Source organism: Pseudophryne corroboree, chromosome 6 (assembly GCF_028390025.1).
Source record: "Pseudophryne corroboree isolate aPseCor3 chromosome 6, aPseCor3.hap2, whole genome shotgun sequence".
Lineage (NCBI taxonomy): Eukaryota > Metazoa > Chordata > Amphibia > Anura > Myobatrachidae > Pseudophryne > Pseudophryne corroboree.
In genome coordinates this window covers 163,154,125-163,176,921 of record NC_086449.1, presented here as the reverse complement: position 1 = coordinate 163,176,921, position 22,797 = coordinate 163,154,125, and the positions used below count along the sequence as shown (strand labels likewise).

Below are 22,797 nucleotides of genomic sequence, written 5' to 3'. Positions count from 1 at the left end.
TGTTCTTTAGTATGCTCAGAGATGTTACAAGTCCTGCTCTGCCTGGTGTATGAGTGGCGCTTCCTATACGACACGGTGCGTGTGCATCCCCAGTCTATCCAGGTGCATGATATATGTATTATACAGCCAGATCTGCTCCCTGAGGTAGCAAACTAATGTTCCCCGGGTAGGTACCTCTGTCCTTGGCTTGCAACATCAAATGGAACACAGTAAGTCCCTCCTCTACAAAAAATAACAAACCACTACCTGACCCACCTATTAGAGAGTTGATCAAAATACCGAGGAAAAATGAGGAGCTATGTATATCTATATATACCTTCTGGTGGTGTGCCTTATTTTCATCAGTATCCCATATGAGGGACTGCCGGTATCTTTAGCCTATGTGCACAATTTTGAATAGCGCTTTTTGTCTTATAAAATATATACAGATATAACTTGATTATATTTTTAGTTGCAACCTGTGCTTTTCAGCAATGCATTTCTAATTAGGTTGATCTCATTCTTGTTGCGCTGAGATGCAGAGTACATTAAGTGTGGTCTCGCTAATGTTATAATAAATAGGAAATTAGGAAGTTGCACAACATAATATTGGCGCCGGAATACTAATTAGCACCTTAGCTGCCAGTATACTGCAGATTTGGAAAGAGAAGAGCTTAGGGATCCATTTTTTTGTTCCCAACCCAGAAACTTTTTAAAACGTATGAATCCAATGGAATAGTTATCGATCCTCAATGGGGAAACTTCAGTGCAATTACCATTAATATTATTATTTTCATTTCATTTTCGGGGTGCCTCTTCTTTTTTTAAAAAGAATACTTTGTTTGAACCAGGTTTGTTTTATAGGAGTGGTCTTCAGTTTGCCGGCTGTCTGGGTCCGGGCGCACAGTATACCGGCACTGGCATATCGACACTTTTTCTCCCTCTCGGGGGTCCATGACCCCCCTGAAGGGAGAATAGATAGCTTGGTGCGCTCAGCGCTCCACCGTGCCCGCAAGGGGCTCATTTGCGCTCGCCCAGCTGTCGGTATGCCGGCGGTCGGGATTCCGGTATGCTGTGCGCCGGGACCCCGACAGCCAGCATACCATACTACACCCGTTTTATAGATCAACACCAGGTGCTGCTACATTCATTTGGATTGTTGTAGTAATACATTTACTATGACACATGCCGCCATGGGCCAGGGTTAATAAATGCTTGTTGGCGGTGAAGTGCTGCCTAATTATAAACCTGCATGACAAACCTCTAAACAGACGTAAACAAATCAATAATTAGAGGTGCCTGGGGAGTGCAGAAAGAGCATTCTGTAAGGAGCAGGACGCTAGAGGGCACCGGGACCGGCGACCGTTCCTTGGTTTCTGGGCTCCCTGATTGTTTCTGTTTAATCAATTAGTGATGCTATATTTACATGAGTACTTTATAAAGCAAACGTTGCAGCCATTTTACAACCTTGGAGAAAGCATGTTTGTAAAACTCGAGACAATACGGGTGCAGTAGAAACTAGTACAATAGAAACTGTGGGGCAGATGTATTAAGCCTGGAGAAGTAATAAAGCAGTGATAAGTGGAAGGTGATAACGCACCAGCCAATTATAATTTTTTTTAAAAAAATGACAGGATCTGATTGGCTGGTGCATTATCACCTTCCACTTATCACTGCTTTATCTTTTCTCCGGGCTTAATACATCTGCCCCTATTTAGTGTTGCTATATTATGTTTTGTAAATTAAATTTGATCCATAATTCAACAGTAACGGTTTTATAATGCATCAAATACGTGTACAGTGGGGAGTACGGCACATATACCAAAGATTACATAAGACAGAACAGGTAAAACAGGTGTACGTACTGGAAGCATAACCATATAGGATAACCGCATAGTAAGGGCATAACCCGGTGTACAAAGCCTAAGCCGTAAGAGGTGATAAGAACAGGCAGGAGTAAGGGCAGGGGAAAGCACTGGTAAACATGATGGAACAGGGAAGAAAGTAGGCCCTGATTTGTTGGCGATAACTCTAAGTGCTCTATTTCTTTTTCATCCACTAGGGGTCACTGGAGTACTCTTGGGATATGGACTGCTTCCGTAGGAAACAGCACTGAATATTTAAATTTAGCACACTCCACCCCTCCATATCCCCGAGTACCTCAGTGTTTTTTCTGTGCTCGACGTAGTAACAGCTCTGTGGCTGAGTCCACAATTACTTTGAATTTTTTCTTTTTTTTAGGACGCTGATCCGGCGCTACTCAGAGCGCTGCAATACGCGCTCCCCGCTGTCGGTCCCTGCGTCCCAATACCCGGCTCCCGCTGGCGGCCCCACACGCTGCCGCCCGCACTGCACGGAGTACAGGGGGAGGGGGGGGGGGCATTACGGTGATATACTATAAGGGGCATGAGGGGGGATACCCTGCAGCAACAGCAGTATGCTAGGCTGCAGGGTTAATTACACAGGATAAATGTCACTTTAAGGTGGTAACCTGTATTGTGGTTATAACTTTAAGCATGGCAGCCATTTTAACCATGCTTCCTGTGTCTTCCTCTGTGATTCCAGAACGTTCCAGTACTACATCTCTACTCCACCGGAGGCGCAGGGGTGTTAGAGGGAATTTGGGATCACATTACATAGTACTGGCCACGTGTACTGCACTTGGCCAGATATATATATAGAGACACCTTACTACTATTTTACTGAGTCGTGCAAGTGTCTGTTTTTTGTGTATTGTGTTGTCTGTCGCCATAATGAGTAAGGCACCAGCAAAAACTAAAAAGCATAATTGCAAAGTCTGTAGCAGTGTGTTACCGGATGGATCTACCACATGTACAGTATGTTTTGTGGATTCGGTTCAGAATACAATTTCTGCTCCGGTTTTAAAGCCGATTTCCTCACCGAACCCTCCTTGGGAAATGCTAGCCAATGTACTGGCTGGGTTGCAATCAGAATTGACCGCCGCTCGACAGGAGCGGGAAACGGCAAGAGCTGAGTCTAGGATGAGACCGCCAGAACTACCGGAGGCCTCTCAGCCTTGCGAAAGGTCCAAATCCATTTTGGGTAGAGGGAATAAATTTCATATGTCTTATGATTTACCAGTTTCTGCTATGTTGCATTCTGACGATTCCATGCCAGACCTCATGGCACAAGATGAGGGTGAGGAGGGCGAAGTGGAGTCAGATATTGAGGATTTTAACAGCTCCGGCATTGATAATCTCATCAGAGCGGTGCGTCAGTCTCTGAAGTTTACAGAAACTGAAGAGCCTCTCACAAATGATCAGGTCGTATTTACTAAACGACAAAGAACTCCAATAAGTTTTCCTGTGTCGGAATCTCTTAATCAGATGTTAGTAGAAACACGACAGACTCCAGATAAACGGTTTTCTATACCTCGCAGATTTAAGTCTAGTTACCCGTTTCCAGACTCTGTGACCTGTACATGGGAGAATCCACCAATAGTTGATTCGTCAGTGTCGAAGCTTACAAAGAAATTAACCATACCAGTGCCAGCGGCTACTACGCTTAAATACCCTTCAGACCGCAAAATAGAAAATATGCTAAAGTCCATGTATGTAGCAGCAGGAGTGCTGCTGAGACCTGGCTTGGTTGGTATCTGGGTCACTAAGGCGCTCATAGTATGGATAACAGAACTTAAGTCTGCCTTACATGACGAACACCTTATACTTCTTGCTGATCAAATGTGTGAGGCTGCAGAGTATCTCTGTACAGCTTCTACTGACGTCTGTCAGCTCACTTCTCGTATTTCATCGTCGCTAGTTACAGCACGACAAGCACTCTGGCTGCGTGCTTGGCAAGCGGAGGCAGAGGTCAAACGAGGTATAGAGGCGTTACCTTACGATGGCAAGAAGTTGTTTGGTCCTGAATTGGACACATGGATTGCTGAGGCTACGGGAGGAAAGTCGGTTTTCTTACCATTGCCTTCACCGGTACCAAGAAGGAGGTACTCTGGACCTTCGTTCAAATCTTTTAGACCTCAGTCCTTTCGAGGACGTGGCAGAGGAACAGCCACGCCTGGTAGATGTGGTCGTGGACGTGGTTTTCAACAAACCAACACAAGTCGTCAGGACGCTAAGGTTACCGACAAGCCAGTGGCATGACGGGCTACCAGCCCATCTCGGTTCTCCGATTGTGGGAGCACGCCTTCAGACGTTCCAGTTGGCGTGGTTCCAGACATCCGCGGATGGGTGGATCCGCAATTTAGTGTTAAAAGGTTACAAAATAGAGTTCGACTGTCTTCCGCCACTGCGGTTTTTCAAGACAGGATTGCCTCTGTCGGACGACAAGAGGGCAGTTCTGCAAATTGCCATTCAGTCTCTACTGGATTTAGCAGTTTTGATTCCGGTCCCTGTACATCAACAAGGTCAGGGTTATTATTCCAGTCTGTTTGTGGTACCGAAGCCGGATGGCTCAGTCAGACCAATATTGAACTTAAAGAGTCTCAATCGGTACGTAACTTACTACAGATTCAAGATGGAATCTCTGCGTTCCGTGAGTGCGGGTTTAGAGCCAAAGAATTCATGATTGCGCTAGATCTCAAGGATGCGTACTTACACATTCCGATTTGGCAGCCTCATCAGAGATTCTTGTGGTTTGCAATACGCCAGAACCATTACCAGTTTCAGGCTCTACCGTTTGGCCTATCGTCCGCGCCTCGGGTGTTCACCAAAGTGATGTCTGTGATGATAGCTCATCTCAGATCCCTGGGAGTGACAATAGTTCCGTATTTAGACGATCTGCTCATCAAAGCCCCGTCTCAACACATACTTCTCCAACATGCACTACTAACGTACAATGTACTGGTTCACCACGGTTGGATTGTCAACTTCAAGAAATCACATCTAATTCCGTCTCAACGCCTTCAATTCCTAGGTATGATTTTCGATACGGTCAATCAAAGAATTTACCTACCACAACAGAAAGTACAGATTCTACGACATCTGGTACAATTAGTGCTCAAGCCACGCACAGTGTCTGTACATTTGTGCATTCGCCTCTTAGGCACAATGGTGGCAGCTTTCGAAGCGATTCAGTTCGGAAGATTTCACTCGCGTCCATTTCAACTGGATGTGCTCGCACAGTGGTCGGGCTCGCATCTGCAGATTCACCACAGGGTGAGGTTGTCGCCAAGGGCAAGGGTGTCTCTGCTCTGGTGGCTCAAGGAACACAATCTAACCGCAGGGAGACTGTTCGGCGGCTGGAATTGGATAATTCTAACGACGGACGCCAGTCTCAGAGCTTGGGGAGCTGTAGTTCAAAATTGTCAGCTCCAGGGTCTCTGGGCGGATCACGAAAGATTGTTGTCTATAAATGTCCTGGAACTCCGCGCAATTTACAATGCGCTACGACAAGCAGTGCACATGCTTCGGTCTCGCACTGTCCAGGTGCAGTCAGACAACGCGACGGCGGTCGCATACATAAACAAACAAGGAGGAACGAGAAGCCGCATGGCAATGCGGGAAGTAGCTCGAATCCTCAATTGGGCGGAATACCACCAGGTGATATTGTCGGCAGTGTTCATTCCGGGAGTGGACAACTGGGAAGCGGATTATCTCAGTCGTCGGGATTTTCATCCAGGAGAATGGGCATTAAATCCAGAAGTGTTTCACATGTTGGTTCAGCGGTGGGGTTATCCTCAGGTGGACCTGATGGCGTCTCGACACAATCACCAGACGCTCCAGTATGTGTCCAGAACGAGAGATCCAAAGGCGGTGGATGCTCTCACCGTCGCGTGGCCGTACAGCCTCGTGTATCTGTTTCCACCGTTTCCGTTGCTCCCTCTGGTGCTAAAACGGATCAATAGAGAGACTGTCTCACAGTCATACTAGTGGCGCCTCATTGGCCCCGGAGAGCTTGGTTCTCGGATCTCCGCGGACTACTTGCAGACGAACCTTGGCCGCTCCCTCTGCGTCCGGACTTGTTACAACAGGGTCCTTTCCTTTACCCCGATTTAGCGCGGCTGCGTTTGACGGGGTGGCTGTTGAGACCGCCCTCTTAAGAAGAGAGGGCATTCCAGAATCGGTTATAACAACCATGTTACGAGCTAGGAAGCCAGTTACGGCAGCTCATTATTACAGAATTTGGCGTGCCAATATAGGTTGGTGTGAAACTCGTAAGTTTCCGACATCATCTTTCAAGTTATCCCGTCTTCTGTTATTTCTACAGACTGGGTTAGATGGAGGACTGCGTTTATCTACACTAAAGGTGCAGGTATCTGCGTTGTCAATTTATTTTCAAAGACGATTGGCTCTGTTGCCGTCGGTACACACTTTTCTGCAGGGTGTCCTCAGAGTACAGCCTCCATTCATTCCACCTACAGCGCCATGGACTTGAATCTGGTTTTAGACTTCTTACAGTCTTCATATTTTGAACCCTTACAGCAAGTGGATATAAAGTTTCTCACTTGGAAAACAATTTTTCTTCTAGCCTTAGCTTCGGCAAGGCGTGTTTCAGATTTGGGTGCCTTGTCATGCAAGCCACCGTATTTGGTGTTTCATGATGACAGAGCGGAACTTCGGACGAATCCCGCTTTCTTACCAAAGGTAGTGTCATCTTTTCACATCAATCAACCAATAGTAGTTCCTGTGTTGACAGCACATTCTGGAACTCTGGATGTGGTACGCGCATTACGCGTTTATGTATCCCGAACGTCTTCAGTTCGTAAAACGGATACGTTGTTTGTACTCTATGATGCTGCCAAGATGGGTTGGCCAGCGTCTAAACAAACCTTATCCAGATGGATAAAACTGACCATACGTCAGGCTTACCTTCATGCTAGGTTACAGCCGCCTACATCAGTAACCGCTCATTCCACACGTTCTGTGGGAACTTCATGGGCAGCTGGTCGGGGAGCTTCTACGACGCAGCTTTGCCGTGCGGCTACATGGTCTTCAGTGCACACGTTTGTGCGCTTTTACAAGTTTGATACGTTTGCGGCATCAGCATCTAGCTTTGGCCGCCTAGTGTTACAGGTGCCAAACAGCTCTCCCACCCACGGGGGAAGCTTTGGTACGTCCCAAGAGTACTCCAGTGACCCCTAGTGGATGAAAAAGAAAATAGGATTTTGGTACTTACCAGGTAAATCCTTTTCTTTGAATCCATAGGGGGCACTGGACGCCCACCCAGAGCAGTTTTACCTGGTTTGTGGTAAGTTCTGAGGATTTTATGGTAACACACTCTCACCGACTGGTTCAAATTATCAAGTGCTGGTTATGGTGTCAACTGTTTAGTTGTCAGTAACGTTATGTGTCAACTCCGTTGTTGTCCGTTATGTTATATGTAATACTCCATTGTCAACCTCTCTATAGTTCCTGTTCGGCTCAGTAAAAAACACTGAGGTACTCGGGATATGGAGGGGTGGAGTGTGCTAAATTTAAATATTCAGTGCTGTTTCCTACGGAAGCCGTCCATATCCCAAGAGTACTCCAGTGCCCCCTATGGATTCAAAGAAAAGGATTTACCTCGTAAGTACCAAAATCCTATTTTTATATCCTAGGGCAGCAGAAAAAATAATCCGATTTATTCCTGTTTATTTTATCTCTAGGATATTGCTGTAAAAGAAATTATGAAGAGATGCACTCAAATGTGTATGTAATTTGCAGAAATAGAATTTGTTCTAGCATAAATATAACGAGTAAACTAATATGTACACTATCAAACAATTTCTGGGTGTATGAATTGGAAGTATTGCAAAACACATTAATGGGCGAGATTCACTAACATTGTACAGCGGTGCAGTATCCATGATAACAAACAGTATAAACTTTAATTTGCCCAATACAAGTTCATAATTGCTTGGTTTAGGCTTCTATATTTGCAGTTATGCATCAGTATTGTTATTATTAATTTAAAAAGCAACATATTACAACTTGGAACAAAGTAATAAAGCAAGGCTTTATATTACCAGACAGACAAAGAAGAAAAGGTCCCTGCTTGCAAGGTTACAATGTATAGGTAAACAGGAGTTTGAGACAGGATGTTAAATTCCATATAGGCCAGAGAGCAGTATTGGATTGGGGGTCAGAGGGCTCTTTGAGAATAGCATCGGAACAAATGTAAGTGTTGGTGAATGTTAGTAAATAATGGGTTTGATATAATCTGCTGACCTGCTGTTAAGACTTAACATTGGCTCCTAATCACTCACTGGGAAGCTCAGTGTGCAAAGTAGGCCATATATGCTCAGTCGTGTATATTTGTAAAAGTGAATGTATAAATTAACATTGGCGATAATTACATATACTGTATGAATACAAAAACACAAGTAAGGTCTTGTGAATGTTGTCATATCCTTGCTGAGGCTTCTTAGTGTACCACTAAACATGCTAATCCCACTACAAAATATATATATGTGTGTGTATAAAATGCATGTGTGTATGGCATTATATATTGGTATATTGGAATAGTGCCTGGCTTGAGGCACTCGTGCAAAGCAATACGTGCGTACCAGAAATAAGAATTATATTAGCTTATCTGTATGCCTTTCGGACCTCCTTCAGGGGTGGCAAATGTCCCCAAGAAGACGGCAGCTTAACTCCTGATGTCCAGTGACAAATACGTAACTACTGTGCATACACTGAATTCCGAGGAGTTGGACCAAAAAAAGGACAGTGATCAAAATAGTGTAGTATTGGGGGCTAGGACTTGGGAGTATAGGTGGTAAATTTACTAAGGTAGGATTTTTTTTACAACCGGTGATGTTGCCCATAGCAACCAATCAGATGCTGTCTGTTCTCTTCTAGAACCAGCTAGTAAATGTTACGTAGCATCTGATTGGTTGCTATGAGCAACATCACCTGTTCTAAAAAAACCTCCAATCTTAGTAAATTTACCCTAAGCTTCCCAATAGTTCAGTGTTTACAATCCAACCTCTAAAGTGCAAAGTGCAGTCAAATGAGCATCATACCAGATAGTAAAAAACTTGTGATTGTCCACAAAAGTAAGTATGGTGTAATCTGCTTCTCACTTAGGACTTGATTCTTATTTGGAAGTAAAGCTAAAATGAAGCAAGTAACTGTGCAAAACCATGTTGTAGTGCAGATGAGGCAGATGTGACATGTGCAGAGAGAGTTACATTTATGTGGAGTGTGTCTAAACTGAAATCTAAACATTTGTGGACTAATGTACATGCAAAAGCAATCCGTATTTACCCTGTATAGAAAAAATATAAATGTATTTGCTCGCCTTGTAAAGGCAACATGGTTTGTTCCAGGTACAAAGTTACTTGCTTTTTTTTGCTTTACTTCCAAAACAGAATAGGACCCTTAGAGCAGTGTAAGATACTACATTTAGGTCAGCAACTATTCATGAGGGGTGTAGTATGTTATGCCGGCGGTCGGGCTCCCGGTGGCCAGCATACCGGCGCCGGAATCCCGACCGCCGGCATACTGACAGCTGGGCGAGCGCAAATGAGCCCCTTGCGGGCTCGCTGCGCTTGCCACGCTGCGGGCACGGTGGCACACCACGCTATCTATTCTCCCTCCAGGGGGGTCGTGGACCCCCAAGAGGGAGAGAAGCTGTCGGTATGCCGGCGGTCGGGATTCCGGCGCCGGTATGCTGGTCGTTAGGAACCCGGCCGCCGGCAAACTGAAGGCCACCCGTTCATGAGATGTCGGCAAGTGGAATTTATTTGATCTCTGAATGACCAGCAGTCCCCAACAATCTCCCTGTTCAGTGTCGCTGATGATTTCTTTTTGGATAGATTTTTACATGACTACATTAGCGCTGTGTCTGCACACCAGATACTGGAAATGTGTGTGCCTGGTACCTGTATTGCTGTTATGTTTGTTTGCACTGTTTTTAACAGTATTCCGGTAATCCTTATAGAGGTGATTCTACAGGTAATGAGAACAGAACACAGTCATTTTGTCAGCAGAGAATTATAAATGAATTGTAATCCTGAGAATATCCCTTTAAATCTTGCTGCTGTCGTGTTCTGTAGATGAGGGTTAGGGTGGGACATGGAAATTCTTGGTGTGGCTAAATAACAAGGAACCCAGGTGTCTCACACTATTATTTCCTAAATACTTGATTTTTATATGTAGGCTTGCCTGTAGCCAAAACCTAAACTCTCTTCTTCAGCCCCTGCAGGCTAGACTTGGTATGCATTGAGGTGTGACATATTGACACTTAGGTTTACCCTGTTATGGTTGATGACCCTCATAAAAGGTTTTGTGTGTTTGCAGGTGGAAAATATCTTACTACATGACCGTGGTCACTATGTCCTGTGCGACTTTGGAAGTGCAACTAACAAATGTCAAAACCCTCAGACTGAAGGTGTTGCCACTGTGGAAGATGAGATTAAAAAGTACGTACGGTAGAGTTGGGATTCAGTGTGCACTCAGTCCTTCACTCTATACAGATGAGTCTGGGCCCGTGACCTCACTAACCCTAAAACAGAATGGAGGAGAAACAGAGATAGATAACGCTATGTGCACGCGACCTTATGTATTGATCAGCTTCTATTTAAATATCTACATATTATAAAGCGCTTTCCAATGAATAGATAATCATTCACATTAGTCCGAATCCCAGGGGAGGTTACAGTCTGAAAAAAATATATAGAACTGCGCATATCATCCAAATAGGGACATTTATTCAATATCACAATATGTAAAAAAGAAAATTGTATAATTACCTGCCGGATTTAAATATATTAATCCATAAAACAATTGAGATGCTAGATAATATCCTCAATACCACCTAAAAACCTTAAAATTGCAATAACACACACATTGGTACTTTACTCTAAGCACATATAATCATTTCACTAATTTATGCATCCATTCATAGGTAATTCCTATAGCATTGCAGGCGTCCCTGCAGTGCACAAAAGGTGATTAAATGTCCACAGGACTCATTAATATAGCAGCAAAGCAGTATTAGACTTCAATTGTTATACCCCTATAGCACTGGGGTTATATTGAATAGCAGTCTCTTATAATGCAGTGTCCAACAAACTGGTTAGTATAGCAGCAAAGTAGTTGTTAAAGCTTATAATTGTTATTCCCTTTAGCACAAGGGTGTTTGTTAGAAGGCAGTCTCTTGTCACTAAATTGGCTAATTAAAGCACTCTGGTCTGGGAGCGCACTCCCTATTCCCCCTTAGCACTGGGGTCCAGGTGCCGAGTTGTTCATAAGCCATCATGCAAATATGACCACTGAGTTTGCTGTTTTAAAAGGTTACAGTCCATATTCCTTACCATACAAATATGCATATACTCTAGTGTTTTTGAGAAATAAAGTACCATGCCAGCATGTTTCTGGAGTGTAGGCGGAAATTGGAGCCCTTCCCAAGACAACATCACAAACACTCCCTGACTTTCATGCAGCCAAATACACCTTCTATGGGCTGCATCCGATGCAGTCCATAGAAGCCGGGCTTTGCACATCCGCAGTCTGGCCATTGCTTGTGTGGGGGGCTCGGGATCCTTGCGGTCATAATACTGACGGTGGGATCCTGATGTTGTGAAGACCGACATAGATGAGCGCATGGTGTTCTACCCCCTCCCCTGCCCCCTAACCCTCCCTTCCTGCAGCCTAACCCTAACCTCCTTCCTTAGTGCCTGACCCTAACCACCCCCCAGAGGTGCCTAAACCTAAGTCCCCATTCCTGCTGCCAAAGCCTAACCCTCCCTCCCCCCGCAGCCTGACCGTAACCCCCCCCTCTCCCGGCTCTAAACGTAACCGGGCGGCTGTGCTTACGGTTGGGATGCCGGCTGTTAGGATTCCAGGCTCAGTTTCCTGCCCCTTTCGGAGTTCCAGCGTCGGGACTCCGCCATTGGGATTTCGGCTGCTGGGATCACGACTGCCGGCATTCTCACTGTATCCTGCTTGTGCGTATGCACCGGTTTTGGCACCTGGCAGATCCTTTGAGCAGGTGCCGGGCCCCGGCTGACAGGGGCTGACGGTCTCTTCCTCTCCAGGTAGGCACAGGTAGTAGCAGCCCCCGTACCACAGGCAGGTAGGAGCCGCCAGTGATTATAACTGCAGTCAGCAGTTTCATGGTATGGGCACTGACTATTTGCAATGCTATTTTTCACAATTCTTTTTCTTAAATCACAGAATCAAAGTGGATTTATTCTGAAATATTACTGATTATCAACTAAACACTCTGTGATATCAAATAAACCAATCATAGTTTACTGTATGTACTCTTACCCATTTGTTTTAATACTTATTAGAAGCACATTCAGCTGCGATTACAGCTGTGAGTCAATATGAAGACGTCTCTACCAGCTTTACCCATTATTGCTCAACTTCTGTCAGCTTGTGTGTGAGCTGTTGCTGAACAGGAGTATTCAAATTATCCCACAAATTTCTCTAGGGCTTAGGCCTGGGTGACTAGGATTTAATGTGGTTTCTGTTGCATACTTAGGGGTAAATTTACTAAGATGGGAGTTCTATTTAAGATGGGATGTTGCCTATAGCAACCAATCAGATTCCAGGTAGTATCTACTAGAAGGTGCTAGATAACTGAGAAGTAGAATCTGATTGGTTGCTATGGGCAACATCCCATCTTAAATAGAACTGCCATCTTAGTAAATTTACCCCTTAGTGTTTTTCTCCTTCTGCAGTATACAGTACTATTTCTCCCAAGAACTAGGTACTTTGCAGACCATTTCTCACTTGAATTGTCTATGCAGACCATTTCTCACTTGAATTGTCTATTGGATTGCCTGACCTAGCCAATTTCACATTTGTGCCGTATTGTCTCTTTTGGGCCGTTTCTTTTATCATGGACTTGATATGAAAAATATTAAAGAATTTTGAAAGCTACGGATATCCTTCCTGTGTTGCATTTCAACACCCGTAATTGGATTTTTCTGCTTTGAATGGTCTCTGGTCTTCATGATGAAGCTCTTGTTAATTGTTACATCTGAAGACAGTTGGTTGCTTCAGAGTTTTAGATGTATTTTAGCAAATGAAGCATAGAATTCTGTAATCATTTTTGTTTGTTTATTATGTGGAATTATAAAATGTTGATTGTGGGGTTTGTTTTGTTTTTCTCTGACGTCCTAAGTGGATGCTGGGACTCCGTAAGGACCATGGGGAATAGCGGCTCCGCAGGAGACTGGGCACAACTAAAAGAAAGCTTTAGTCTAACTGGTGTGCACTGGCTCCTCCCACTATGACCCTCCTCCAGACTTCAGTTAGAATCTTGTGCCCGGCTGAGCTGGATGCACACTAGGGGCTCTCCTGAGCTCCTAGAAGAGAAAGTATATTTTAGGTTTTTTATTTTCTGTGAGATCTGCTGGCAACAGACTCACTGCTACGAGGGACTAAGGGGAGAAGAAGCGAACCTACCTGACTGGAGATAGTTTGGGCTTCTTAGGCTACTGGACACCATTTAGTGTTCACTCTAGGATTTTTTTAGGGCAGGGTGCTGATCACGGGGAGGGCACATTTTTAATTCGGGAGGGCACATTTTTCATTCGGGAGGGCACATTTTTCATTTAGAAGGGCAAAATTAGGTACATACTATAATGCTTGGTCCTCCCATTCTGAAAGGCCAAAGAATGGACAGTGCCCGGCGAAAAATTTAGGAGCGCTGTTTTTCATGGGGAAGGAGCACGGCCACATAATAGTGGCAATTCACATTACACCACAGAGTAGTGCAGCTAATACTCACTGCACCAGGTAGAACCTCCTATACACACTGCGACAGGTAGATCACGTTATACATATTGCGCCAGATAGAGCAAATTCTACACTTTGCGCCAGGCAGAGCACGTTATGCACAATGCACCAGATACAGAGCACTAAGAAACATTACACCACGTAGAGAGCACTGAGAAACATTGCACCAGGTAGAGAGCACGTTATACACATTGCACCAGGTAGAGAGCACTGAAAAACATTGCACCAGGTAGAGAGCACGTTATACACATTGCACCAGGTAGAAAGCACTGATTAACATTGCACAAGGTAGAGAGCACATTATACGCATTGCACCAGGTTGAGAGCACGTTATACACATTGCACCAGGTAGAGAGCACATTATACACATTGCACCAGGTAGAGAGCACTGAAAAACATAGCACCAGGTAGAGAGCACGTTATACACATTGCACCAGGTAGAAAGCACTGATTAACATTGCACAAGGTAGAGAGCACATTATACGCATTGCACCAGGTAGAGAGCACGTTATACACATTGCACCAGGTAGAGAGCACGTTATACACATTGCACCAGGTAGAGAGCACGTTATACACATTGCACCAGGTAGAGAGCACGTTATACACATTGCACCAGGTAGAGAGCACTGAAAAACATTGCACCAGGTAGAGAGCACGTTATACACATTGCACCAGGTAGAGAGCACTGAAAAACATTGCACCAGGTAGAGAGCACGTTATACACATTGCACCAGGTAGAGAGCACTGAAAAACATTGCACCAGGTAGAGAGCACGTTATACACATTGCACCAGGTAGAAAGCACTGATTAACATTGCACAAGGTAGAGAGCACATTATACGCATTGCACCAGGTAGAGAGCACGTTATACACATTGCACCAGGTAGAGAGCACGTTATACACATTGCACCAGGTAGAGCGCACTTAGAAACATTGCACCAGGTAGAGAGCACTGAGACACACTGCACCAGGTAGAGAGCACTGAGAAACATTGCACCAGGTAGAGAGCACTGAGACACTGCACCAGGTAGAGAGCACTGAGACACACTGCACCAGGTAGAGAGCACTGAGACACACTGCACCAGGTAGAGAGCACTGAGACACACTGCACCAGGTAGAGAGCACTGAGACACACTGCACCAGGTAGGGTACATTTTTGATCTCTGCTTTTTTTGTGCCAATTTTACTTACTGGGGGCTGATGCTGCGGGAGTTGATTGCGCTGGTCCCCCCTCACACACCGCGGAGCTGGTTAAAAATGGCCACCACATTGATCCATGCACACAGAGGAGGGAGGGCTGGGTTTGCCTCGGCGGGAGAAGCAAACCCAGCCCTCCTTAGCTTACCAGATTCCCTTCAGCCAGCGCATCAGCGCGACAAGCCTAAGGCAGCTGCAGGGGGCAGTGACAGCGCGGCGGGACAGAGCGGCGGGGAGGAGCAGGGGGCAGTGACAGCGCTATGTGACAGAGCGGCGGGGAGGAGCAGAGGGCAGTGACAGCGTGATGTGACAGAGCGGTGGGGAGGAGCAGGGGGCAGTGACAGCGCGGCGGGACAGAGCGGCGGGGAGGAGCAGGGGGCAGTGACAGCGCGATGTGACAGAGCGGCGGGGAGGAGCAGAGGGCAGTGACAGCGTGATGTGACAGAGCGGTGGGGAGGAGCAGGAGGCAGTGACAGCGCACCCGGCGCGGCGGTGAGTAGGCAGTCCTTTAGTAATCAGCAGGGCGGGCACAAACGGGCAGGGCGCATTCTGCCACTCAGAAAAGGGGCAGGGCGCAGCGCCCCGTGAAAGAAGGCTAGAGTGAACACTACCATTAGCTCCAGAGGGATCGAACACAGGACCCGACCTCGATCGTTCGGTCCCGGAGCCGCGCCGCCGTCCCTCTTACAGAGCCAGAAGCAAAAAGTGGTCCGGAAAATCGGCGACAGAAGACCTCGGTCTTCAACAAGGTAGCGCACAGCACTGCAGCTGTGCGCCATTGCTCCTCATGCACACCTCACACTCCGGTCACTGATGGGTTCTATGGCGCTGGGGGGGGGGGGGGGGGGGGCGCCCTGAGCAGCAATATAAACACCTTGGCTGGCAAATCATCACAATATATAGTCCCAGAGGCTATATATGTGATAAATTACCCCTGCCAGAATTCCTGAAAAAAGCGGGAGAAGTCCGCCGGAAAAGGGGCGGGGCTAACTCCCTCAGCACACTGGCGCCATTTCTCCCTCACAGCTCCGCTGGAAGGATCGCTCCCAGGCTCTCCCCTGCAGTATCAAGCTACAAAGGGTAAAAAAGAGAGGGGGGGCACTAAATTTAGGCGCAGTATAACTTATATAGCAGCTATAAGGGGAAATAATTCAGTTAATCCCTGTATTATTATAGCGCTCTGGTGTGTGCTGGCATAGTCTCTCTCTGTCTCCCCAAAGGGCTTTGTGGGGTCCTGTCCTCTGTCAGAGCATTTCCTGTGTGTGTGCGGTGTGTCGGTACGGCTGTGTCGACATGTTTGATGAGGAGGCTTATGTGGAGGCGGAGCAGATGCCTATAAATGTGATGTCACCCCCTGTGGGACCGACACCTGAGTGGATGGTTATGTGGAAGGAACTACGTGACAGTGTCGACTCCTTACATAAAAGGTTTGACGACATACCAAATATGGGACAGCCGGCTTCTCAGCCTGTGCCTGCCCAGGCGTCTCAAAAGCCATCAGGGGCTCTAAAACGCCCGCTACCTCAGATGGCAGACACAGATGTCGACACGGATACTGACTCCAGTGTCGACGACGATGAGACTAATGTAACTTCCAATAGGGCCACACGTTACATGATTGAGGCAATTTGCACATTTCTGATGTTACCCCCGGTACCACAAAAAAGGGTATTATGTTTGGAGAGAAAAAACTACCAGTAGTTTTTCCTCCATCTGAGGAGTTAAATGAAGTGTGTGAAGAAGCGTGGGCTTCCCCCGATAAGAAACTAGTAATTTCTAAAAGGTTACTAATGACGTACCCTTTCCCGCCAGAGGATAGGTCACGTTGGGAAACATCCCCTAGGGTGGATAAAGCGCTTACACGCTTGTCAAAGAAGGTGGCATCACCGTCTCCGGATATGGCCGCCCTAAAGGAACCTGCTGATATAAATCAGGAGGCTATCCTGAAGTCTGTATATACACACACAGGTATTATACTGAGACCAGCTATTGCTTCAGCATGGATGTGCAGTGCTGCAGCTGCGTGGTCAGATTCCCTGTCGGAAAATATTGATACCCTAGACAGGGACACTATATTGCTAACCGTAGAGCATATTAAAGACGCTGTCTTGTACATGAGAGATGCACAGATGGATATTTGCCGGCTGGCATCTAAAATAAGTGCAATGTCCATTTCTGCCAGGAGAGGGTAATGGACTCGGCAGTGGACAGGTGATGCAGACTCAAAAAGGCACATGGAAGTTTTGCCTTATAAAGGTGAGGAGTTGTTCGGGGATGGTCTCTCGGACCTAGTTTCCACAGCAACTGCTGGGAAGTCTGCATTTTTACCCCATGTTCCCTCACAGCCAAAGAAAGCACCGTATTATCAGGTACAGTCCTTTCGGCCCCATAAGGGCAAGCGGGTTAAAGGCGCGTCCTTTCTGCCCAGAGGCAGAGGTAGAGGGAAAAAGCTGCAGCATACAGCCAGTTCCCAGGAGCAAAAGTCCTCCCCCACTTCCTCTAAGTCCACTGCATGACGCTGGGACTCCACAGGCGGAGCCAGGTACGGTGGGGGCCCGTCTCACAAATTTCAGCAATCAGTGGGCTCGCTCACGGGTGGATCCCTGGATCTTTCAAGTAGTATCTCAAGGGTACAAGCTGGAATTCGAGACGTCTCCCCCCCGCCGTTTCCTCAAATCTGCCTTGCCAACAACTCCCTCAGGCATGGAGGCAGTGCTAGAGGCAATTCACAAGCTGTATTCCCAGCAGGTGATAGTCAAGGTGCCCCTACTTCAACAAGGACGGGGTTACTATTCCACAATGTTTGTGGTACCGAAACCGGACGGTTCGGTGAGACCCATTTTAAATTTGAAATCCTTGAACACATATATAAAAAAATTCAAGTTCAAGATGGAATCGCTCAGGGCGGTTATTGCAAGCTTGGACGAGGGGGATTACATGGTATCACTGGACATCAAGGATGCTTACCTGCATGTCCCCATTTACCATCCTCACCAGGAGTACCTCAGATTTGTGGTACAGGATTGTCATTACCAATTCCAGACGTTGCCGTTCGGTCTATCCACGGCTCCGAGGGTCTTTACCAAGGTAATGGCCGAAATGATGATACTCCTTCGAAAGAAGGGAGTTTTAATTATCCCGTACTTGGACGATCTCCTGATAAAGGCGAGGTCCAGGGAGCAGTTGTTAGTCGGGGTAGCACTATCTCGGGAGGTGCTACAACAGCACGGCTGGATTCTAAATATTCCAAAGTCACAGCTGGTCCCTACGACACGTCTACTGTTCCTGGGGATGGTTCTGGACACAGAACAGAAAAAAGTGTTTCTCCCGGAGGAGAAAGCCAAGGAGCTGTCATCTCTAGTCAGAGGCCTCCTAAAACCAAAACAGGTGTCGGTGCATCACTGCACGCGGATCCTGGGAAAGATGGTAGCTTCCTACGAAGCAATTCCATTCGGCAGGTTCCATGCAAGAACCTTTCAGTGGGACCTGTTGGACAAGTGGTCCGGATCGCATCTTCAGATGCATCGGCTGATAACCCTGTCTCCAAGGACCAGGGTGTCTCTGCTGTGGTGGCTGCAAAGGGCTCATCTTCAAGAGGGCCGCAGATTCGGCATACAGGACTGGGTCCTGGTGACCACGGATGCCAGCCTTCGAGGCTGGGGGGCAGTCACACAGGGAAGAAACTTCCAAGGACTATGGTCAAGTCAGGAGACTTCCCTACACATAAATATTCTGGAACTGAGGGCCATTTACAATGCCCTAAGTCGGGCAAAACCCCTGCTTCAAAACCAGCCGGTACTGATCCAGTCAGACAACATCACGGCAGTCGCCCATGTAAACCGACAGGGCGGCACGAGAAGCATGACGGCGATGGCAGAAGCCACAAGGATTCTCCGATGGGCGGAAAATCACGTGTTAGCACTGTCAGCAGTGTTCATTCCGGGAGTGGACAACTGGGAAGCAGACTTCCTCAGCAGGCACGACCTCCACCCGGGAGAGTGGGGACTTCATCCAGAAGTCTTCCAACTGATTGTAAACCGTTGGGAAAGGCCACAGGTGGACATGATGGCGTCCCGCCTAAACAAAAAGCTAGAAAGATATTGCGCCAGGTCAAGAAACCCGCAGGCGATAGCTGTGGACGCTCTAGTGACACCGTGGGTGTACCGGTCGGTTTATGTGTTCCCTCCTCTTCCTCTCATACCAAAGGTACTGAGGATAATAAGGAGAAGAGGAGTAAGAACTATACTCATTGTTACGGATTGGCCAAGAAGAGCTTGGTACCCGGAACTTCAAGAAATGATCTCAGAGGACCCATGGCCTCTGCCGCTCAGACAGGACCTGCTGCAGCAGGGGCCCTGTCTGTTCCAAGACTTACCGCGGCTGCGTTTGACGGCATGGCCGTTGAACACCGGATCCTGAAGGAAAAGGGCATTCCGGAGGAAGTCATTCCTACGCTGATTAAAGCTAGGAAAGAAGTAACCGCAAACCATTATCACCGCATATGGCGAAAATATGTTGCGTGGTGTGAGGCCAGGAAGGCCCCAACGGAGGAATTTCAGCTGGGCCGTTTCCTGCACTTCCTACAGTCAGGGGTGACTATGGGCCTAAAATTGGGTTCCATTAAGGTCCAGATTTCGGCTCTATCGATTTTCTTCCAGAGAGAACTGGCTTCACTACCTGAAGTTCAGACTTTTGTTAAGGGAGTGCTGCATATTCAGCCCCCTTTTGTGCCTCCAGTGGCACCTTGGGATCTCAACGTGGTGTTGGATTTCCTAAAGTCACATTGGTTTGAGCCACTTAAAACCGTGGAATTGAAGTATCTCACGTGGAAAGTGGTCATGTTGTTGGCCTTAGCTTCGGCCAGGCGTGTATCAGAATTGGCGGCTTTGTCATGTAAAAGCCCTCATCTGATTTTCCATATGGATAGGGCAGAATTGAGGACTCGTCCCCAATTTCTCCCTAAGGTGGTATCAGCCTTTCATCTGAACCAACCTATCGTGGTGCCTGCGGCTACTAAAGACTTGGAGGCTTCCAAGTTGTTGGACGTAGTCAGGGCCCTGAAAATTTATGTTTCCAGGACAGCTGGAGTCAGAAAGACTGACTCGCTATTTATCCTGTATGCGCCCCACAAGTTGGGTGCACCTGCTTCAAAGCAGACTATTGCTCGCTGGCTCTGTAGTACGATTCAGCTTGCACATTCTGCGGCTGGACTGCCGCATCCTAAATCGGTAAAAGCCCATTCCACGAGGAAGGTGGGCTCTTCTTGGGCGGCTGCCCGAGGGGTCTCGGCTCTTCAACTTTGCTGAGCAGCTACTTGGTCGGGGTCAAACACGTTTGCTAAATTCTACAAGTTTGACACCCTGGCTGAGGAGGACCTAGAGTTTGCCCATTCGGTGCTGCAGAGTCATCCGCACTCTCCCGCCCGTTTGGGAGCTTTGGTATAATCCCCATGGTCCTTACGGAGTCCCAGCATCCACTTAGGACGTCAGAGAAAATAAGAATTTACTCACTGGTAATTCTATTTCTCGTAGTCCGTAGTGGATGCTGGGCGCCCATCCCAAGTGCGGATTGTCTGCAATACTTGTATATAGTTATTGTTTAACTAAAGGGTTATTGTTGAGCCATCTGTTGAGAGGCTCAGTTGTTATCATACTGTTAACTGGGTATTGTATCACGAGTTATACGGTGTGATTGGTGTGGCTGGTATGAGTCTTACCCGGGATTCAAAATCCTTCCTTATTGTGTCAGCTCTTCCGGGCACAGTATCCTAACTGAAGTCTGGAGGAGGGTCATAGTGGGAGGAGCCAGTGCACACCAGTTAGACTAAAGCTTTCTTTTAGTTGTGCCCAGTCTCCTGCGGAGCCGCTATTCCCCATGGTCCTTACGGAGTCCCAGCATCCACTACGGACTACGAGAAATAGAATTACCGGTGAGTAAATTCTTATTTTTTCAATGTGTTCATTGGTTTCAAACAACAAGGACACAAAAATAAACATTTTGATCAGAGAAGTGGGTACATCAAGTGCAGCACAATATTATTATTGATAAGAATCCTGTTAATTCGGAATGCACAAAATGCAGCAAAGGTATCCTTAACAGTATCTATCGCTATTCAAAATAACATAAAAAAAATAGACTCATAAACCAAGACAGACAATAGACATAGACAAGGACGACACTTAAAAAGAGAAGGGCTAAGAGGGGGAGGAAGGTGAAAGAGGTACAAGTTGAAAACAATAAGGGTGGTTGGGGGTAGGAAGACATGATCACCCTGAAAAACCTATAGATAAAATACTGTAAACATATCTCCAGTCTGTACAGATTGATATGAAGGTACAGATAGGTACACCTGGTTCAAACAGAAAACTTAAGATATGTTTGTGGGGATTTCAATACCAGCCAAGGATACCAGGTAGCTGTGAAGCTCCGGAATCACTCGAAGATCCTCCATTGAGATATACATGTCAATGCGAGTGAACCATTCCTTAATGGAAGGAGCGGATGTAGACTTCCAGCAAACTGGTATCACAGCCTTCGCCACACCGTTGAGAAATTTCAATAGGTATTTTTTTATAAGATGCTGGGGAGCCAGAGTAAGAATTAAGAAGCTAGAAAGAAGGAGTAGAAGCTGTCTCAATACCCGTTATTGACCTAGATATGGATATCACTTTGTCCCAGAAAGGACGCAGGAGCCTGCAGTCCCACCATATGTGGAGTGGGGAGCCAATCTCCAGATTAAAATGCCAACAGGTCTCAGACACCCCAGGAAACATCTTTGCTACAGTAAGGGGACATGTATACCAGCGTGACAGTACTTTAAATTGAGTCTCAATTACAGAGTAACTCACGGAGCTGGCAAATGTATTTTGGAAAATCTTAGTCCACTCGTCTTCATCCAAGTCAAGTTGCAAATCACACATCTCTAGCATATTTGGGAAGAACAGGGTACATATGTTCGATCAAGAGCCCATATCCCATTGAGAGAAAATGCGTTGGACGTAAAGCTGCCAGACACAAGTTCTCAAAAGGCGTCAAAGGTCTGATGGAAGCTGTACGCAAGTCTCCAGACTGCACAAAATGTTTCAGTTGTAGGTAGCGCCATATCTCAGAGTGAGGGAGCTCCCACTTAACCTGCAATGTGGGGAAAGATAGCACACCCCCCCCCCCCCCCCCCCCATTCACCAGCTGGCGACCCTCTGCACCCCCTGTTTCGTCCAGGCTACAAAGTATGAATTGGCAACCCCCGGGGGAAAGTCAGGGTTATTAAACAATGGAGTCATAGGGGAGAATTTAGAGGACATGTAGGATAAATTCTCACTCTATTCCAACGAGCCAAAGTGGGGCAAATAGTTGTTGGAAAATAACGGGGACTTTAGACCTCCAGGGGTATTGTGCAATAGGTACCGGCAGGCTTTCCTTCTCTATGTTAACCCTCTGCTTAATGTCAGTTGCCGGAGACCATTCCAGTATCCTCTGTACAATAATTGCATCATAGTAGACAGAAAAATGCGTTAGTTTGAGTCCCCCCATACATTTGCGACGAAAGAGAGTAGTGTGTTGGAAATGTGTTTTTTTTGTTTGTTTGTTTCGTTCACACATGTGTTGCTTAGAGGTACACAGTTTTCAGATAAATACATTTTGATGCCATAATCTAATCACCAGAAATGTAACAAGAATGCCAAAAAACATGCTGAGAGCTCAATAAAGATGGGTGTAGAATGGGTTGGGTCTTGCTGGCTGCCAACTTGATTATCTTTAACTGATCAAGTCCTGAATCATTTCTCCAACTATGTAAATACCAATGTCCTCTGTTTCAGGTACACCACGCTTTCCTATCGTGCCCCAGAGATGGTGAATCTTTACAGCGGCAAAGTTATCACTGCCAAGGCTGATATCTGGGTATGTTAAACACATCTCCTCATTCATTGATATCATATGTTATGTACTATTGTCCTGTAGGTGTCTCA

The 22,797-nt window shown here is 46.5% G+C and overlaps 1 protein-coding gene across 11 annotated transcripts in view; it reads left to right on the top strand.

Moving 5' to 3' along the window:
- The window catches only part of AAK1 (AP2 associated kinase 1), a 221,727-nt gene that overhangs the window by 95,584 nt on the left and 103,346 nt on the right, over positions 1–22,797 (top strand). For all 11 annotated transcript variants that reach the window (XM_063932068.1, XM_063932073.1, XM_063932069.1 and 8 more), the window contains exons 6-7: positions 10,182–10,303; positions 22,648–22,729. In XM_063932068.1, coding sequence (XP_063788138.1) covers positions 10,182–10,303; positions 22,648–22,729 — 204 coding nt within the window. The remainder of the gene's footprint in view (positions 1–10,181; positions 10,304–22,647; positions 22,730–22,797) is intronic.